General features: G+C 19.3%; 3 protein-coding genes across 3 annotated transcripts; all 3 read right to left on the reverse strand.

Moving 5' to 3' along the window:
• Nucleotides 1–714: 714 nt before the first annotated feature.
• On the reverse strand, nucleotides 715–6,258 carry SRAE_X000060400 (Netrin-1a; the record flags this gene model as incomplete). The annotated part of the gene is made up of 7 exons (XM_024644968.1): nucleotides 715–1,055; nucleotides 1,107–1,217; nucleotides 1,275–1,424; nucleotides 3,134–3,322; nucleotides 4,096–4,540; nucleotides 4,595–4,967; nucleotides 6,125–6,258. 7 exons carry the CDS (start codon nucleotides 6,256–6,258, stop codon nucleotides 715–717), a joined length of 1,743 nt encoding a protein of 580 aa, XP_024510473.1.
• Nucleotides 6,259–9,967: 3,709 nt separating this feature from the next.
• On the reverse strand, nucleotides 9,968–13,051 carry SRAE_X000060500 (RB1-inducible coiled-coil protein 1; the record flags this gene model as incomplete). Its single annotated transcript, XM_024644969.1, has 3 exons — nucleotides 9,968–10,199; nucleotides 10,247–12,927; nucleotides 12,977–13,051. The coding sequence occupies 3 exons, from the start codon at nucleotides 13,049–13,051 to the stop codon at nucleotides 9,968–9,970; spliced, it is 2,988 nt and encodes a 995-aa protein (XP_024510474.1).
• A 900-nt stretch (nucleotides 13,052–13,951) lies between these two features.
• Nucleotides 13,952–15,321, reverse strand: SRAE_X000060600 (G protein-coupled receptor, rhodopsin-like family and GPCR, rhodopsin-like, 7TM domain-containing protein; the record flags this gene model as incomplete). The annotated part of the gene is made up of 5 exons (XM_024644970.1): nucleotides 13,952–14,372; nucleotides 14,419–14,624; nucleotides 14,692–14,927; nucleotides 14,971–15,055; nucleotides 15,103–15,321. 5 exons carry the CDS (start codon nucleotides 15,319–15,321, stop codon nucleotides 13,952–13,954), a joined length of 1,167 nt encoding a protein of 388 aa, XP_024510475.1.
• Between the last annotated feature and the right edge of the window lie 1,438 nt (nucleotides 15,322–16,759).

The raw sequence follows: 16,759 nt of genomic DNA on the forward strand, positions 1-16,759 counted from the left end.
TATTGTTATACCATTTAAAAGATATTTTTAAAGTTAAATGTCGTAAATGTAATCTTAAAAATAAAGACATTTAGGATATATATATGTGTTTTTTTTTTACAATTTAATAACAAATAAATTTTTTAATGTTTTTATTAACAAAAGTATAAAAACTAAAAAAAAATTGAAAGGTGTGTGCAACAACATGATATTTTGACAATTCAATTATACTGCGAGAAAAATATCAATTAATTTTAATATTAAAAATAAATTGATGAATAAAAAATGTCATTAATAAGATATGCACGAAAAAAATCATTAAATAATTGTTATTTTAAAGTTACTTATAAATTTTAAAAAAAATACTGTTGCACAGAAAGGAAAGATTTTTTTTTTTAGTATTATGAAATTTTTAGAGTGCTTTACATAAAAAAAATGTTTATAAAAATTAGTAATATTATTGTTCCTATATTACAATATTTCTAATTTTTGATATCAATAAAATATTCCATTAAAACATTTGATTTTGGGAATAAAAAAAAGATTTTTTTTTTTTAGAAAAAAAGTATTAACTAAATTGGGAGCAATTTGTATTATATCGATTTCAAAAATGGTACTATTTTAAGTAGAAATTAATTGTGTACCTTAAGAGATCGTAAATTTTAGCAAAAATAATGTTAAAAAATATGTTTTTGTTAACAATTTAAATACTATTTTTTTTTTTTGCTATTGTTATTATTCATCATCATCCTCGTCGCACTCTCCATTTTTTTCTCTTTTAACAAAACGTGCCATTCTTTCAACAAGAGTTTCAGTCCAATCTACTACAATAGAATGACTATTAATATATAATTCCGATTGTTTATTATCTTGATCATTATTTGTTCCCAAAATCATGTATCTTTGACCAATTCGAAGTTTAGGACATTTACATATAGCCATCTTCTCTGGAAGCCACAAATAATTTGGTCCTTTCTTAATTTTATAATCATTCTTTTTATATACTTTTTCAATTGATATTTCATATTTTACATAATCTGTCATAATTTCTCTTGATATAATATAAAATTGGAATACTTAAAAAAAAGTAATATTATTAAATATATTTTATTATTTTATAAACATACCATGTTGACGTTTACAAAATTTTCTAAAATTGACACGTTTTGGAGAAATTTTACACTTCTCACAATTTATATTACTTTTTGGAATACTATTTTGAGTAGAAGAAGCAATTTCTAGAAGAAAAAAATTAATTTTTTTTTTTATTTATTATATAGGTAAATTAATCTTACTTATACATGGCATTTGTGGATTACGACTTTGTTGGTATCCTTTAGCACATCTATTACATGTTTGTCCAGTAACTCCAGGTTTACAAATACATTGTCCAGATGTTTGATTACAACTTTTTGATAATGATCCAACAAGATGACATCCACATGCTTAAAATAAAAATTTATTGTATATATATATATATATTTATATGAATATTTTTAAATATTTTTATTTATCCTTATCATTCCCTATTATCAATTATTCCTGTGGTATTTTATTAAAATTACAATGCATAGTGTATTGATCAATTAATTAGTAAGTAACATATTTATCATATAACATTAGTTGAAATAATTTTTAATGTTATACAAGATGGATCACTTTTCAATATAATGAAAAATACCAATTTTACAATGGTTAATTTGATACTTCATATAATATATTACTTTTTAATTATAGTATATTAAACTATTTGTTAGTGTGTCAAATAATTAGTATATTATTATTGGCACATAATTTTGAAAGAAGATTAATTAGTATACTTTTTTATTTTATGATGATAGAAAATTTTAAAGAAAAAGGTTGAAGATTTTGTTACAAAGTATATAAACATATGCTATTCTTTAAAATATTGTGGTAATAATAACGTTCCATAATAATTAAAGAGAAAATAAATTAAAAAGAAATGTGTGATACTATTATTGAAATGATTTATTGTTTCTTTCTATGTAAAGTTAAAGAATATTTTATAGTAAAGTTTACTATTAATTTACCTATTAATAAGTGAGAAGTTAAATGTTAATAATAAAATAAAGTAATGTTTTTAACATTAAATTCTTGTATCTTAACGACAAATTGAGATAAATTAGATGATTGAATTTAATTTATATATAAATATTTTTAATATTACAACTATAAAATGATCAAATTTTAAGTAAAAATTTTTATTTTTTCAAAATCCCTTACTATCAAAATTTTTACTAATCTCTTTTCAATAAAAATATAAAAAAAAAAATAGAATCTTTATAAATTAAGAGCGATTAAATATCAACATTTGAATAAAATTTAAAAAGTTAATATTAACTTTTATTTGAAAAATAATACAATGTAATCTTAGATAGTATATATCAAATAAGAAAAGATAAATCTTTTTGAAATTGAAATAAAATGATAAAAGGTACATCTAACCTTACAAAACAATCACATTAATTTATTCTTTTGTTAATATTGTTTATTATAACATATAATAATGAAAAATAATGTATTTTTCAATTGATTAAAATATATAAGTTAACAATTAATGTTCTACTTATAAAAATATACAGTATATCTTATTTTAATTATATGTAAAAAAAATTATTATTTTTAATAATATGTTTATTTATATAAAATGATATGATCCCTCAAATTTATTATTTTATATATTACTCATATAGGTATATTTATTATAATTATGATAGTCTTTAAATCATTTAATTTCTTCATGTAAATATTATACCATTAAAAGATATAAATGTTTATTTAACAACTTATTGTTTTAAATTAAATTCATATTAATCAAGATATCTCTTGATGAGAAAGATAAATAAAAGCTGGTACAAAAGATAGAAAAACAAAAAGAATTACCATGAATTCTAATGTATGTTTTTCTTCAATTATAAGTCATTTATATAAAACAATAATAATTGTTTTTAGTTTAAGAATATTAAATAAACAAAACTATTTAATAGTATTAATTATTAAATATCTAATGACAATGTAGTATTTTTATATATATATGTTAAAGTATTTCCTTTCTTATTCATATAATAATAAGAAAATAATATACTTATAAACTCTTTTTTTTTTTTTACTTTAAAACATTAATATAACTTACCTTTACATGCTCTTCTATGTGTAATAGCTTTTGTGTTATCTCTATAATAACCTGGTTTACAATAATGACAATTTCTTCCAGCAGTATTATGACGACAATTTATACAAATTCCACCACTTTTATTTCCACTTAAACGATATAACTCAGCATTAAAACGACATTTTCTGGCATGTAAATTACAATTACAAGCTAAAATATAAATATTAAAAATAAATTATCAGAAATAAAAAATATATTGTAATTTATAACTCAAAAATTAATAATAGAGATATAATTTTTTTTTTCCTATTCTTTAATTTACATTAAAATGTTATTTTAAAAAAAAATTTTATATATCAATCATTGTAAATGATTATAATAACAGCAGGATATTTCAGATAAAATAATTAATACCCAAAAAAAAATTTTTATATATATTTATGTACCCTACTTTTATCAAATGAACAAAGCCTTTTTTTTTTAATGTTCAATTTAAATTTTATACCATAAAAGAATACCGTTGAGAAGTTATCTTTAATCAAATAAAGTATTACTTTCAATCTAAAAACCTTTTGTTAAAATATATTTTATAAATATTCAATTCACAAATTGACAGCTCACTAACTATAGCGGTATAATAAAATAAGGATATTTGTAAAAACAGATGAAAAATTACTCTTTATGAATGTTAATTTAAAAATTAATTCTTATGGGAGTATTGAAAGAAATATTTGATATATTATACATGGTTTATTTATTTTCTATTTATATACTAATGTTATATCTTAAATTTATTATATCTAAGGAAAAAGTGAATCATTCATAGATGAAGAATTTCTTTTTTATAAAAATAATCATACTGTATACATTAAATTTTTTTTTTATACCCCTATTTTCTTTTATTAAGAATAACAAATTAGTACTTTAAAATAAAATAATTTAATAATATTATATAAAGATATAATTATAATATTTTAACTTACCGACACATGCATTGGCACTTTCAGATGTTGCTCTAGCCCATGGACGATCATAATGGAAGGGTTTACATCTTTCACAGTCATTTCCAGCAGTGTTATGTTTACAATCACAGGTGTATTGTCCTTTTTTGTCATAAATACATCGTGATGCATGTCCATTACATTTACATCTCCCTCCAACAGCTAACTCAGCCATTGAATAATAACTTTTTGCTATCATATCATTAGATATATCATCAGTAATATTATTTGAATCAGTAATAGCATATAATTGTTCATTAAATGTTGATGGTTTATTAAAAATAATTCTTATATCAGTAGCTGTTACCCAATCTTGAAGAATTGGTGATTGTTCAAAACGAAAAGCAGATGGTCTACCTTCTAGTGTTGCAAATGCTACACGACTTGCTGTTGGTGACATTGTATGAGAATTTGTACAAATTGCTTCCTAAAAAAAAATTTTATATTTATTATTATAAATTAAATATCTTATTTAAATAACCTGTTCATTTTTTGGGCTAATTGTATCTTTAACATCACGTTGATACATTTCCATACATTGTGATGAATAAAATTGAAAAGGTATCCAATTTTTTCCATTATCAACACTTTTATATATTGCCATTGAATCAGGTATTTTATTACAAAATTGCATACTTATATATGTTAATTCAAATTTTTTTCCTAATGATACAGTTAATGTTACATTTTCATTTTTATTAATTGATGGTTCTGATATCCAACAAGTCAAATTTCTTGCATTATTTAAATCAGTTAACAATGATGCTGGATGTGCTTTACTTTTAATTGTATTATCACAAATATCACATACTTCACGAATTAAGCCATTGACATTTTCACGAATGGCACAAAATCTGAAATTTTATCATAATATATTAATTTTCTTAATTTTTAATACATTTTAAGGTCATTATTAATCCTCATCAACATCTTTTAATCACCCTCAAGCATATTGATATTATTTTTGTTAATAGCAATAACAGCTTGATATATAAATCTATTATAAAATAGATGTAAACAATAGCCATAAATGGATAGAATAACATGTGTCAAATTCCTTCTTTTTACATATTATATTAGCGGTTAATTAAAAGAATTGTAAGATTTAACAAATCAGGATTATTCAATGAAAATGTGCTAAATATCTAAATTAATTAATAATCAATCAGAAGTATACTATTTGTAAAGCCTATATTATTAATTTAATCTTATGGTTGAATAAGAGTTAAACAAAGGTAAGAACACTTACGTAAAGATTAATATGGCAATGTAAAAAGATCATAACTGATGAATGAGGTTTCATTATCTCATTTTGAATATTAATAAAAATTTCAAGTACATATTATTATTATTTAATGATAGAATACATGTCAAATGACGGTTCTTCTTAAATTTCTTTTTATCCTATTTATAATAGAATTTGGATTAGATTCAATTAATATTTTGATGTAAAGCTACTCTTTTGTTTTAATATATCATATTGTCACCTACCGCCATCTTAAGATTTTTAAAAATGGTACTTATAAAAAGTAAAAGATATAAGAAAGTATATATATATATATATTTATATCAATTGATACTATTAATAACAACCTGGATATAAATTTTATACCTAACATATCTTGATACATTTTGCCATTGTCATAAATAATTCTTTCAACTTGATATATCCTATTAAACTTAATAATTTATTTTATAATAATTTTCTTTTTTTTTTTCTTTTTAATTTTACTAAGGATATACTTTAAATAATATGATACTAAGAAAGATAAGAAATATATTTTAAGATTGACTTTTATGACAGTAAATAACAGTTGATAGAGGTAATATTTAAAAATGAAAATGTATCTCATAAAATAAAAACTGGTATATATATGTTATAAATAGTTTGATAATAAAATAAAATATATCATATATTAAAGTATTTTAACAGTAAAATGAGGTAATTTAATATTCAATAAAATTAATATTTATATATTTTTATATATATGGTACAAAAATTTAAACATACTTTGAAGGACCGTTAACACCACAGGTACTAGAAGCAATAACTGGTTTTCCAAATGCAGCATTAATAAAATCAGGAACACATCTTATTGGACGTCCAGATGAATCATAACATGGATCATGATCTGGTTGTTTCATTGAAAATTGTGAAAAATATGCACAATTATTCAATTTTGTTAAAATAATAAATTGAAATATAATAAGAAACATTTTAAACTTATTTATATAACTATTATTGAACAGATAATTAACCATTATCTTAAAAAAAAAAATTTATTTTATTTATATAAAATATATAAGTAATATGATAAAAATGAATATAAAAAAAAATTTGTATTTATTGTATATATATAGTAAACGTTATCGTTATTTTATTGTTATTACATGGACCACTTTTTCTACCAATCACTATTTCAATTATATATATGATTTTAACACAAATATACATATATGTATATAATTATTCACGGGTCCCAAAATGTTAATAATGTATTATAAATGTTTTCTTAAAAAGGTATATACAAATAAAAATTTATGTTAAGAAAATATAAAATATATGGTTAACAATAAAATTTTTAAATTTTTACAAAAAAGAATTTAAATATTACTATCTTTAATTTATATTTGAAAAAAAAATATATATATAAATATATATAATATATATTAAAAATATTTAAATAATATATTTGCAAAAGTTATAAAAAAAATATAATTTAATATGTAATAATAAAAATTAATTGTTATATTAATTATAAAATATATTTTAATTAATAAAAATTATGCCTATTTTTTGATATTTCACCTATCACGTACGTTTACAATTGTTTATTATCAAATATATAGTAGTAGTTGACGAGAATGCAATTGAAAAAGTGATAAAATGCTGTTGAAAGCTTTTTGGTTAAGAAGATTTTTAGGCGGAGTTAAAATATTTAGTTTTATATTAAGATATCTTTGAAAATTATATACATATAAATTATCAAAAGAAGTTCTTTAAATGAAGGAGGTATAAAATTTAAATTATAACATTATATTAACTAAATAATCAAGAAAAATGTTGTTCTATTTCTTTAATAATTATAAATGAAAAAATAATAATAAAAAACTTTATAATGTAAACAAACTTTTAAATTAAATTGAACATTTTTAGTTATGAAAAAAAAAAATTAATTTTCTAAATTTTAATAAATGTTAGAAGTAATTAGATTAAAGAAGATTGAAAAAAGGAAAATAATATTATAAAAAGTATAAGAATAATCATGGAAATGTTATATAAAAAGTGTTAAATTAATAGCTAAAATAAGAAGGCGTATCTTTTGTTGTTTAATGTTGTAACAATATCATTTGAATAATAAACATAAAGAGAGAAACTTTAAAGATTGTTCTTTTTAAATGAATAATAATTAATAAATACATTACAAAAAGTTATTGAATTTAATTAATTTTACCTTCAATTGTTATAAAAGATTAATTTTGGTTTTTTTTTCATAAAAGTTTACCTTCAAAAATTTCATAAAAGAAATTAACCAAAATGAAAAAAAAAAATGATGGATTCTATTAATGACATTTCCGTTCTCATTTATAAAAATTAAAAAAAATAAAGAAATTTTTTTTTGTTAAATAAATAATTGTGGTATCATAGTGTGAGGATAATATATTACCTTAAATCCCGACAATGGAATACTACTAATTTTGACTCTTTATAATTTCATTGTTTGACAAAGTCATACTTAACCAAAAGAAAAAAGAAATAATTGTCAAAATATTTTTTTTTTCAAAAGAAAAATTTTTAATTAAAAAGTACTTTTAGATGTGTTAATTTATTATATTACCTGTGTAATACTTTTAAAAGAAAATAAATAATTTTAAAATGATTTAATGATTTAAATACAATGTTTATAGTTATTATTAAATTTTACCTGATTTGGTATTTAATATATAGTTTTAATGATGCAATTTAATTAATAAAAAAAATGTTTAATATCATCTAGTAAGAAAAAAAATTTTTTTTTTTAAATATTTGAATATAAAAAAATTATTATTTAAAGATTACTATTTTTATTATGTTAATTCAAAAGATGACAAAAGAAATGGCATAAACGTTTTTTATAATATTTTTTTTTTCATTATAAAATATAAATTTTTTTATCTATCTATTCAAAAATTTTAATAATATGATAAAGAATATATCAATAAAAGGATCATAGAATTGTAAAATTGAACATTGTTAATAAAAAAAAAAGTAGAAAGATTTATTGTCATATAAGAAGGTAAATTGTTATTTATAAAGTTATTAGTAACAAAAAAAAAGTGGTATTTCAAAATATATATAAAAGATTATAGTAAAAAGAATACAAATAAGTGACGTTCCGCTATAATAGTAATATCTCTGACAAATAAAATTTTATCATATATTACAAGAATGATGAATATACAGAAAAAAAAATCAGTATAAAATTTTATTTTTATAATATTTTTTATATTATTATTATATTTAATTTAAAAGATTTCTTCATAAAATAAAAAAAAAATTTTTCATAAGTTTATACTATAATCATCTTGCACAACAATTCATTTCCATTTTTAATTTTATCAAGATTTAAATCCATAGAACGGAAGTTAATTTTATAAATTAAATTATACCAGTAAAATATAAATATCTGATCATGTTGATATATAAAACGAACATTAAAAAAAGTGGTATAAAAAAAGATAATCATTTAATATAATAAAGTTTCTTTATAAATTTCTTTTGACCTCATCCTTCAACTTTGAAAGTATTAGACATGCTGTGAAAAGATTCTTTTACATTAATACTAATTTATTCTTTTGTAAAAGGAAACATTTAAAAGAGATTCTCAAATTATAATCATTTATAAATCATCTGTTTGATTAAATGAATTAAATAATTTAAACTTCAAATAAAGATTTATTAAAATATTATAACTTATTTATGTTAAATAAAATATTATATATATAATAAATATATTTTTTAATTATAATATATTTTTAATTATAAAATTTTAGTTAATATATAATTTATACAATCTATTCGATCTTTAATTTATCTTAATCTTTTATACAAATAAATATAATTTTCCATAACATAATTATATTTAAAAATTTCTCACATCAATTCTATTTTCTAAAAATGCTACAATAAATATTTTAGTGAGCAAAATTTCATTTATTTTTATTTATTATACAATATATTTAAGTAAAATATTTTTCTTTTTATATAACTTATAATGAAACAACAATATTGATAATATATATATATTATACTTTGAATATTTTTAAATTATATAAGTTCCATTTTAAGTTGTAAAAGTAATTTTATTGAGATGATAGGGATAATAAAAGGAAATTTTGTGTGATGAATTTTCTTCCAATAGACAGAACAAAACTAATTCTATATTATCTTCCACTTTATTATCACTTAACTGATAGTAAAGATATACCGTACAGAGATAATTGAAAATAGAAGAAGTTCTTTTTGTGTTGATTCTGAAATTTTAATTTAATAAGATGTTATGGTAATTTTTAAAACACTAAAATTGTTTCTTTACTTGAAAAATTCAATTTCATAAAATTATATTAAATTTAAGAAGAAAAAAAAAATACCACACAGATAGAAAAATTGTCATCAAAAGATATTTTCAATTACAATATATATTATATATAATATTTATTATGTTCTTTAATAAATTAAAGGGAACGGTATGATTGTTTAATCAAGGCAATCTAAATAATATATATAAATATATTTAATTTAATAAAAAAAAAATTTTATTTAACAAAAATTTTGAAGGTAATTAAAAAAGATAATTTAAAATTAGATTTAAAGTTATGGTTTATCAGATTTTTTAATTGTATCCCATCTTAATACTTCAACATCAACACGATAAAATTGCGTTCCAACTGGAAGTCTATATCTATTATTTTCACGTCTAATTTGACATTTCTCAACACTTGAAACAGTTGCAATTAATGAGTGCCGGCGTTGTTTTGTTTCTTGATTACTTAATCCTAATCTTTCAACACTTGTTTCTTTTACAAAATAAAGAATATTAGTAGAGCTAAAAAAATTATATATATATATTTAAAAATAATTAATTAAAATTACCATGATAAAAGATAAGCATCATATGTTGGATTCCACATTATTAATACAGTACATCCCTCATGAATATCTTGTAAAGATATCATTGCTTTAATATCTCCTCCATGAAGTCTTGTTTGTACACTAACAGAATTAGTAGATTTTTTTAAATTTTTGTTGTCATTTATCAAGATAGGTGATGTAATATCTGTTTCTGTATAATTTCCATTTTCTTTTTTACTTAATGAAAGCAAATTTTTTGATGTATTATCATTTTCTTCTACAATAATATTATTTTTATCTTTACAATATTCATTATCATTTTTATTATTTATAACTTTTTTTCCCATTTCTTCAATTTTTTGCATCATTACTTTTAATTTTTCATCCTTTTCAGTGACATCACATTCCATTAAATGAATTTTAACATTAGCTCTAGCTAAATCTTCTTTTAATTTTTCTATTTCTTTATCTTTTAATGATATAACATTAGTTGTATCCTCTTTTAAATTATCATACATAGTTGACACATTATTATATTTATTTTCCATTTCTGTAATTTTTTTGTTTAATTCATTATCTTGTTTAATAAAAGTTTTAATTAATGTACCAATAACATATCTATATGCATTCTGGCATTCATTGCTATAGAAAATAATTTTTTTATAATCTTTAATAAATTCAATAAAATTATTCATTTCATTACTAATAATATTATTACATTCATCCAATTTTTTATTAATTAATGCAATATCTAATAAATTAATATTTGTTTGGCATTCTATAGAATTTTTTAATGGTATATGATTTGGATAAATAATTGTATTTGTCATTTCAACAGGTGAATACTCTTTTTGCAATGTTGTTTCCATAATATTTTGTTCTGTTAAATCATTTAAACTTAATTCACCATATCCTGGTAAATCATCAAAACTTGAAAAATGATCATCACCACTAAATCTAAATTGATTTATATTATTTAATGAATTTGGTATACATATACTATTTGTTTTTTTTAATTTTCTTTTATCACAATCATCATCATATTGTCTTTCCTCTGATATACCTTGAAATGTTGTTGATAAAAAATTAGATCTTTGAAAACCTTCTAAATTATCATCGCCACTCATAAAATGTGTAAATGTTAAATGTTTTGGTAAACTTGTTGAAGATAATGTATCATCTGTTAATTGTCCCGTTGGTCTTATAATACTGCTACTTAATACAATATTTGGTGTTTCTGTTTTAATTTCAATTGACAATTTTTTATAAACATTTGGTGTTTCAAATTTAATAATAGATTCCATCTCTGGAAGTACTTTTTTTAAATTTGTTAAATTTGATATATTTAATTGTGGTATTCCTTCATCAATTTTAACAATTTCACATAAAAAATGTGGTAGGTAATCATCAAATCCAGTAAATAATTGTTTTAAAAAATGTTTTTTTGAATTTTGACTAAATTTTTCTCTTTTATCATTCTCTTCTGTAACAAATGTTTCAACTTTTTTATTAAATGTATTAAACCATTCATTAAATTCTTTTGAAAAATATATTCTTCTTAATGTTTCAGTTGTCATAGTGGCATACATTAATGGTGCATCATTTAATTGTTTTATAAGATCACCTTTTAATACAACATTTTCATATGTACTTTCAAACATTGCTATTTTATTATGTCCTTCTGCAGCCTGTTCACTTACAGGTTCTATAACAACTTTAAGACGTTGTAGTATTGTATTTAATAATTCATATTTTGAATCTATTATTTTATTACCAATATTTGTTACATCTTCAACATTTTTTTTTAATTCTGTTATATCATTAATAAGTGAAAGACGATCTGGACTTAATTTTACACCAGTTACTGTTGGTCCCATTGAAATTTCATATGATTTTATCTTTTTTTTTAATTCATTTAAATTATCATTTACTTTTTTCATGTGAAGTTGTAAAGCATTCATTCTTACCTCTAATCCTTTTATACATTTTATTTCCGGTTTATTAATTTTAGCTTTTGCATTAAGAAGGTCTGTTTTTGCATCATTTAAAGTAACTGTTTTTGCATGTTCAAAATAACATTTTGTGCTATTTTCAAGTTCTTCTAAACTAGTATGAGGATCTTTTGTATCAATCCAATCATAAAGTGATATTGGTTCTTCACAATATTGATCAGATCTTATTTTTGATGTTTTTAAAACATTTATTGGTATCATTATTTTTTTACATAATTCTAATTTTTCATTTAATTTTTTTAACATATCAAATCCTTTCTCTATAACTTTTGGCATCCCAATTGCTCTATCTTCATTTCTTTCACATTTTTTTATTAATATATCAAGCGAATGTAGTATGGCTATTATAAATGTCTTATAACCATTATCCAATAACTCGTGATATTGATAATTTTGTTTTATTATTTCATTCATCCTTTCCTCATACTGTTTAATACCGTGTAATAATTTTGCGAAACTATTTATAGATATAAAATCTTTGGAATTTTTTAACATATTATCAATATCACAATTAATATCATTATATAATTCTTCATATTTTTTCATAACTTCTTCTCTTGTCTCAGGATTTTCTTCATTATATTTACGATTAAATAAAAATATAGGTAATTCCATACTTTCTGTTTCTGAAGTATAACTACTTAACATTTTATTTGGATCAAGATTTTCACCTGTTGGTAAAAGAAGAAGCTTAAAAATATAATTATAATATAAAAAAATTTAAAAAAAAATTTTTTACCTGATTTTGATAATCAATCTTTTTTGTTTCTAGTATTTGAATTCTTAAGTCATGCACTGATGCATTTGGAGGCATTTTGAAATAAAATATTTCAGCAAAATTTACATAAAATAATTGCACCATTTTTTGAAAATATATCCAATTTTTAATATTAACAAATAATTAGCATCATTAAAACCTATTTTTTTTTTTAAAAAAAATAAGAAACAAATTATTCCTTTATTATAGAAATTCTAAAATAGATAGAATAAAAGGTAATATATATTTTTTAATGTAAATTTTATCAAAAATAGTATAATAAAATAGTAATTATATTTATTAGAACGTGTTTATTTCTTAGTATACACGTCACGTGTTAATATTCTTAGATAAAATTATTTAGCATATCAAGCGATTATACGATTACGTAAAAAAATAAATAATTATTTTTTAGTTTAAAATATATATAAACTTTAATTGATAGTTGTTAATAAGTGGTTTATCATGAAATGAAAAAAACGCCTGTAGTACATATTTTTCCACAACAAACGTTTTAAGAATCTTAAGCAAATTGCTTTAATGTAATATTGCTATTTTTTTACTTTTATTATTTTTATTTTTAAAGTATTAAGATAAGATCAATACAATTATCTTTGTTTTTTTAAAAAAATAAAAAAATTTGATTTATAGTGATTTAACTTTATATTTTAATATTTATTATCATACTTATATATCCAGATTTTAGTTTTTACCAATATAAATGTATCTTATTATCTATCAACAAAAGTATTAACTAATTATATAGAAAAAGTAATCTATCATAAGTTAACATTAATAATTTACAATAACAAAATTTTTATATTTACAAAATTACTAATAGTAATATAATTTTTATAAAAATATAATTATAAAAAGAGTTAAAAAAAATTTTTTTTCATAATAAATAGAAAATTACTGAATATAAAAAAATGATATTTTTTTGAGTAATTTAATAAATTAAATCATTTTTGTTATAACCATTTTTTGTCCATTTTTTTGTTTTATGTGTGATTCATGATGAATTATATTACCACAAATTTCACTTTTTTCATTATTATAATTTGCGAAGCCATTTGATTGGTAAGGTAAAGAATTTCCTTTTGAGTTAGCTAATCTACCATATAAAAACCAATTTACTGATGTATTAATGTATGGTAATATATGAGTAAAATAAATTAACATATAAGGATTCATATCATCATCATTTCCAATAATATTTCCATCTTTACTTTTAAATAAATCAATGTATGTTACATATAAAACAGATATCCAATATGGAGTCCAACAACCAAAATATAAAACTGCTAATGAAATTATGTATGTTGTTATTTTTTTAATTGGTATAACAGATTTCACTGATGTTTCCCTTTGATGAGCTCTAAAATATGTTTTATTTTTATTTTTTTTTTCATTTTTTAACAAACCTAATTTTCATAACTAATTTGGCATTTACTACTATAAGTAATATCATAGGAATAACATATCCAATAATAAATATTAAACCTGTAAACCATAAAAATAATTCCGAAGGCATTCCATCAACACATTGATATATTATGACAGCTAATGTAATATTTTGTTCCGGTGTATATTTTTGAGAACGTATCTTTTTTTCAGATGTTGCATAAATCTAAATTATTTTTTTAATATATATATATTTTATATTTTAAGTAGACATTAATTATATATTAACATACAATAACAGGTGATAATGTAACTGCTGCTGCAACCATAATTGATAAAACAATACATATATTTTGACTATTAGTTCTTTTATTAAATCCTTGTGGTTTACCAATTGCTATATAACGGTCTATACTTAATGCTGTTATTAAAAATGTTGAAGCCATCTTTCCTACAGAATTTGAGACACGATATATTTTGCACGAATATTTACCAAACATCCAAAAACCAACAAGAAGGTCAGACATAGCTAAAGTTTATCTAAAAATTTTTGTAAATAATATTTGACATACCTAAAGGTAAACTAAGTAAAGTTATTGTATCTACAATACAAAGAGCAATGACATATAATTGTATGCTATTACCACTACCTCTTGACTATAAAAATTATTAAAATAATTAAAAATTTTAATTATAAATTATACCTTAATGCCAGGTTTTCTTCTATTTCCTAATAATTTTGTATTATACTGATCATTAGAAAAATTTTTTGCTGACCATATCATTGTTAACATGGATGTATTACCACAAATACCAATTAATAAACATATCATATAAGCAAAAGCTATAATAAAGGCAGTTGTTTCAGGTTCTTTGTATGCAGGAAATATTTCAATATATGTTTCATTTCGAAATGTTGACATTGTTATTTTTTTGTTTTTTCCTTTTATAATACAATATAATAAAATAAAAAAAAAAGATTAAAATATTATTAAATACCTAAAAATATATTTAAATATATATATATATACATATACATTTTTTTTTAAAATAATTTTACAATAGTAATTATAAATTTTTAAATATTATTTTTATAGGTAACCAATAAAAAAGTTTTTTTTTTTGTTAATAGAAATTTTTTTTGTGTAATATTTTTAAAATAAAAATGTAATATTTTCATAATAAAAAAAATAAATCTCCTGGAAAATTATGTTATTATCTTTTGATGGAATGAAAATAGGATGGAAAAGAAATAATAAAAAATGTACTTTGATTTTAAAATATAAGATAAATTTAATAAAAATATTTTATTAGTTATATTCAAAATTAAAAATATGATAAATGTAAATAAGTTATTAAAAGAAACTTTATAAAAAAAAATTTTAAGTTTCAGAGATATTAATGAATCTTAAAACATGTAATATTGTAAGTGAAGCATATAAAAATTGTATCTAACAGAAGTTTAAATCACGCCTCTCATTAACAAACAAATGTCTTAGAATACAAATCATCAAAATTTTAAAAATTATTAATAAGAAATAAAATAGTTTATATATTATGTAAAACAATTTTCTTAAACAAACTGAGTCAACTTTTAGATTTATAATTTTATAATATATTATTTATATCATTTAAATAAAATAATATTTACAAACATATAAAATTATTTTAAAAAAAAATCTTTTAAACATTAGTATTAATGTGTTATTAAAATTAAATTAAAAAAAAAAATAAAAAAAAAAATGAATGGTTTTTAAAAAGGTTCAAGCATTTATAAAAAATATCATTAAATAAAATTTATATTGATAGTTTTATTTATAAATGGATTTAATACACTGTATAGTAAAGATTTTTAATATTTTTAGATATGAAAATACTTTAAAAATGAATATAAAAATTTTAAAATTGATAATGTTACAATTATTTTTTTTATACTCACAAAAAAATTATGAACATTTAACAGATATACAATATAAAAATTTACTTTTCATTTAATGATAAAACATATTTTTGTTATGTATATTTTAAAGTAATATTAAATAAAATCTTTATAATGACGATAAAAGAATGATTTACCTGTAATATGCTAATACTAAATATCATTTAAAGAAATATTAATAAAATGTTTTTTTTTATCATAAAGCTTAAAAATATAATCTTATTCAATATTTTTTTAAATACTTTGTATTTAGTTAAATTGCTTTCAAATTATTCAAATTTACAAAGTTTATATTACAGTAAAAAATAAAAAAAAATTTATTATAAAAATGCTATAATATATTATCAAATTTTATAAATGAATTTACCTAAATTATATATTAAAATTTGTTATATGTTATTATGACATCATAAAGTATTTAT

Source organism: Strongyloides ratti (assembly GCF_001040885.1).
Source record: "Strongyloides ratti genome assembly S_ratti_ED321, chromosome : X".
NCBI classification, from domain to species: domain Eukaryota; kingdom Metazoa; phylum Nematoda; class Chromadorea; order Rhabditida; family Strongyloididae; genus Strongyloides; species Strongyloides ratti.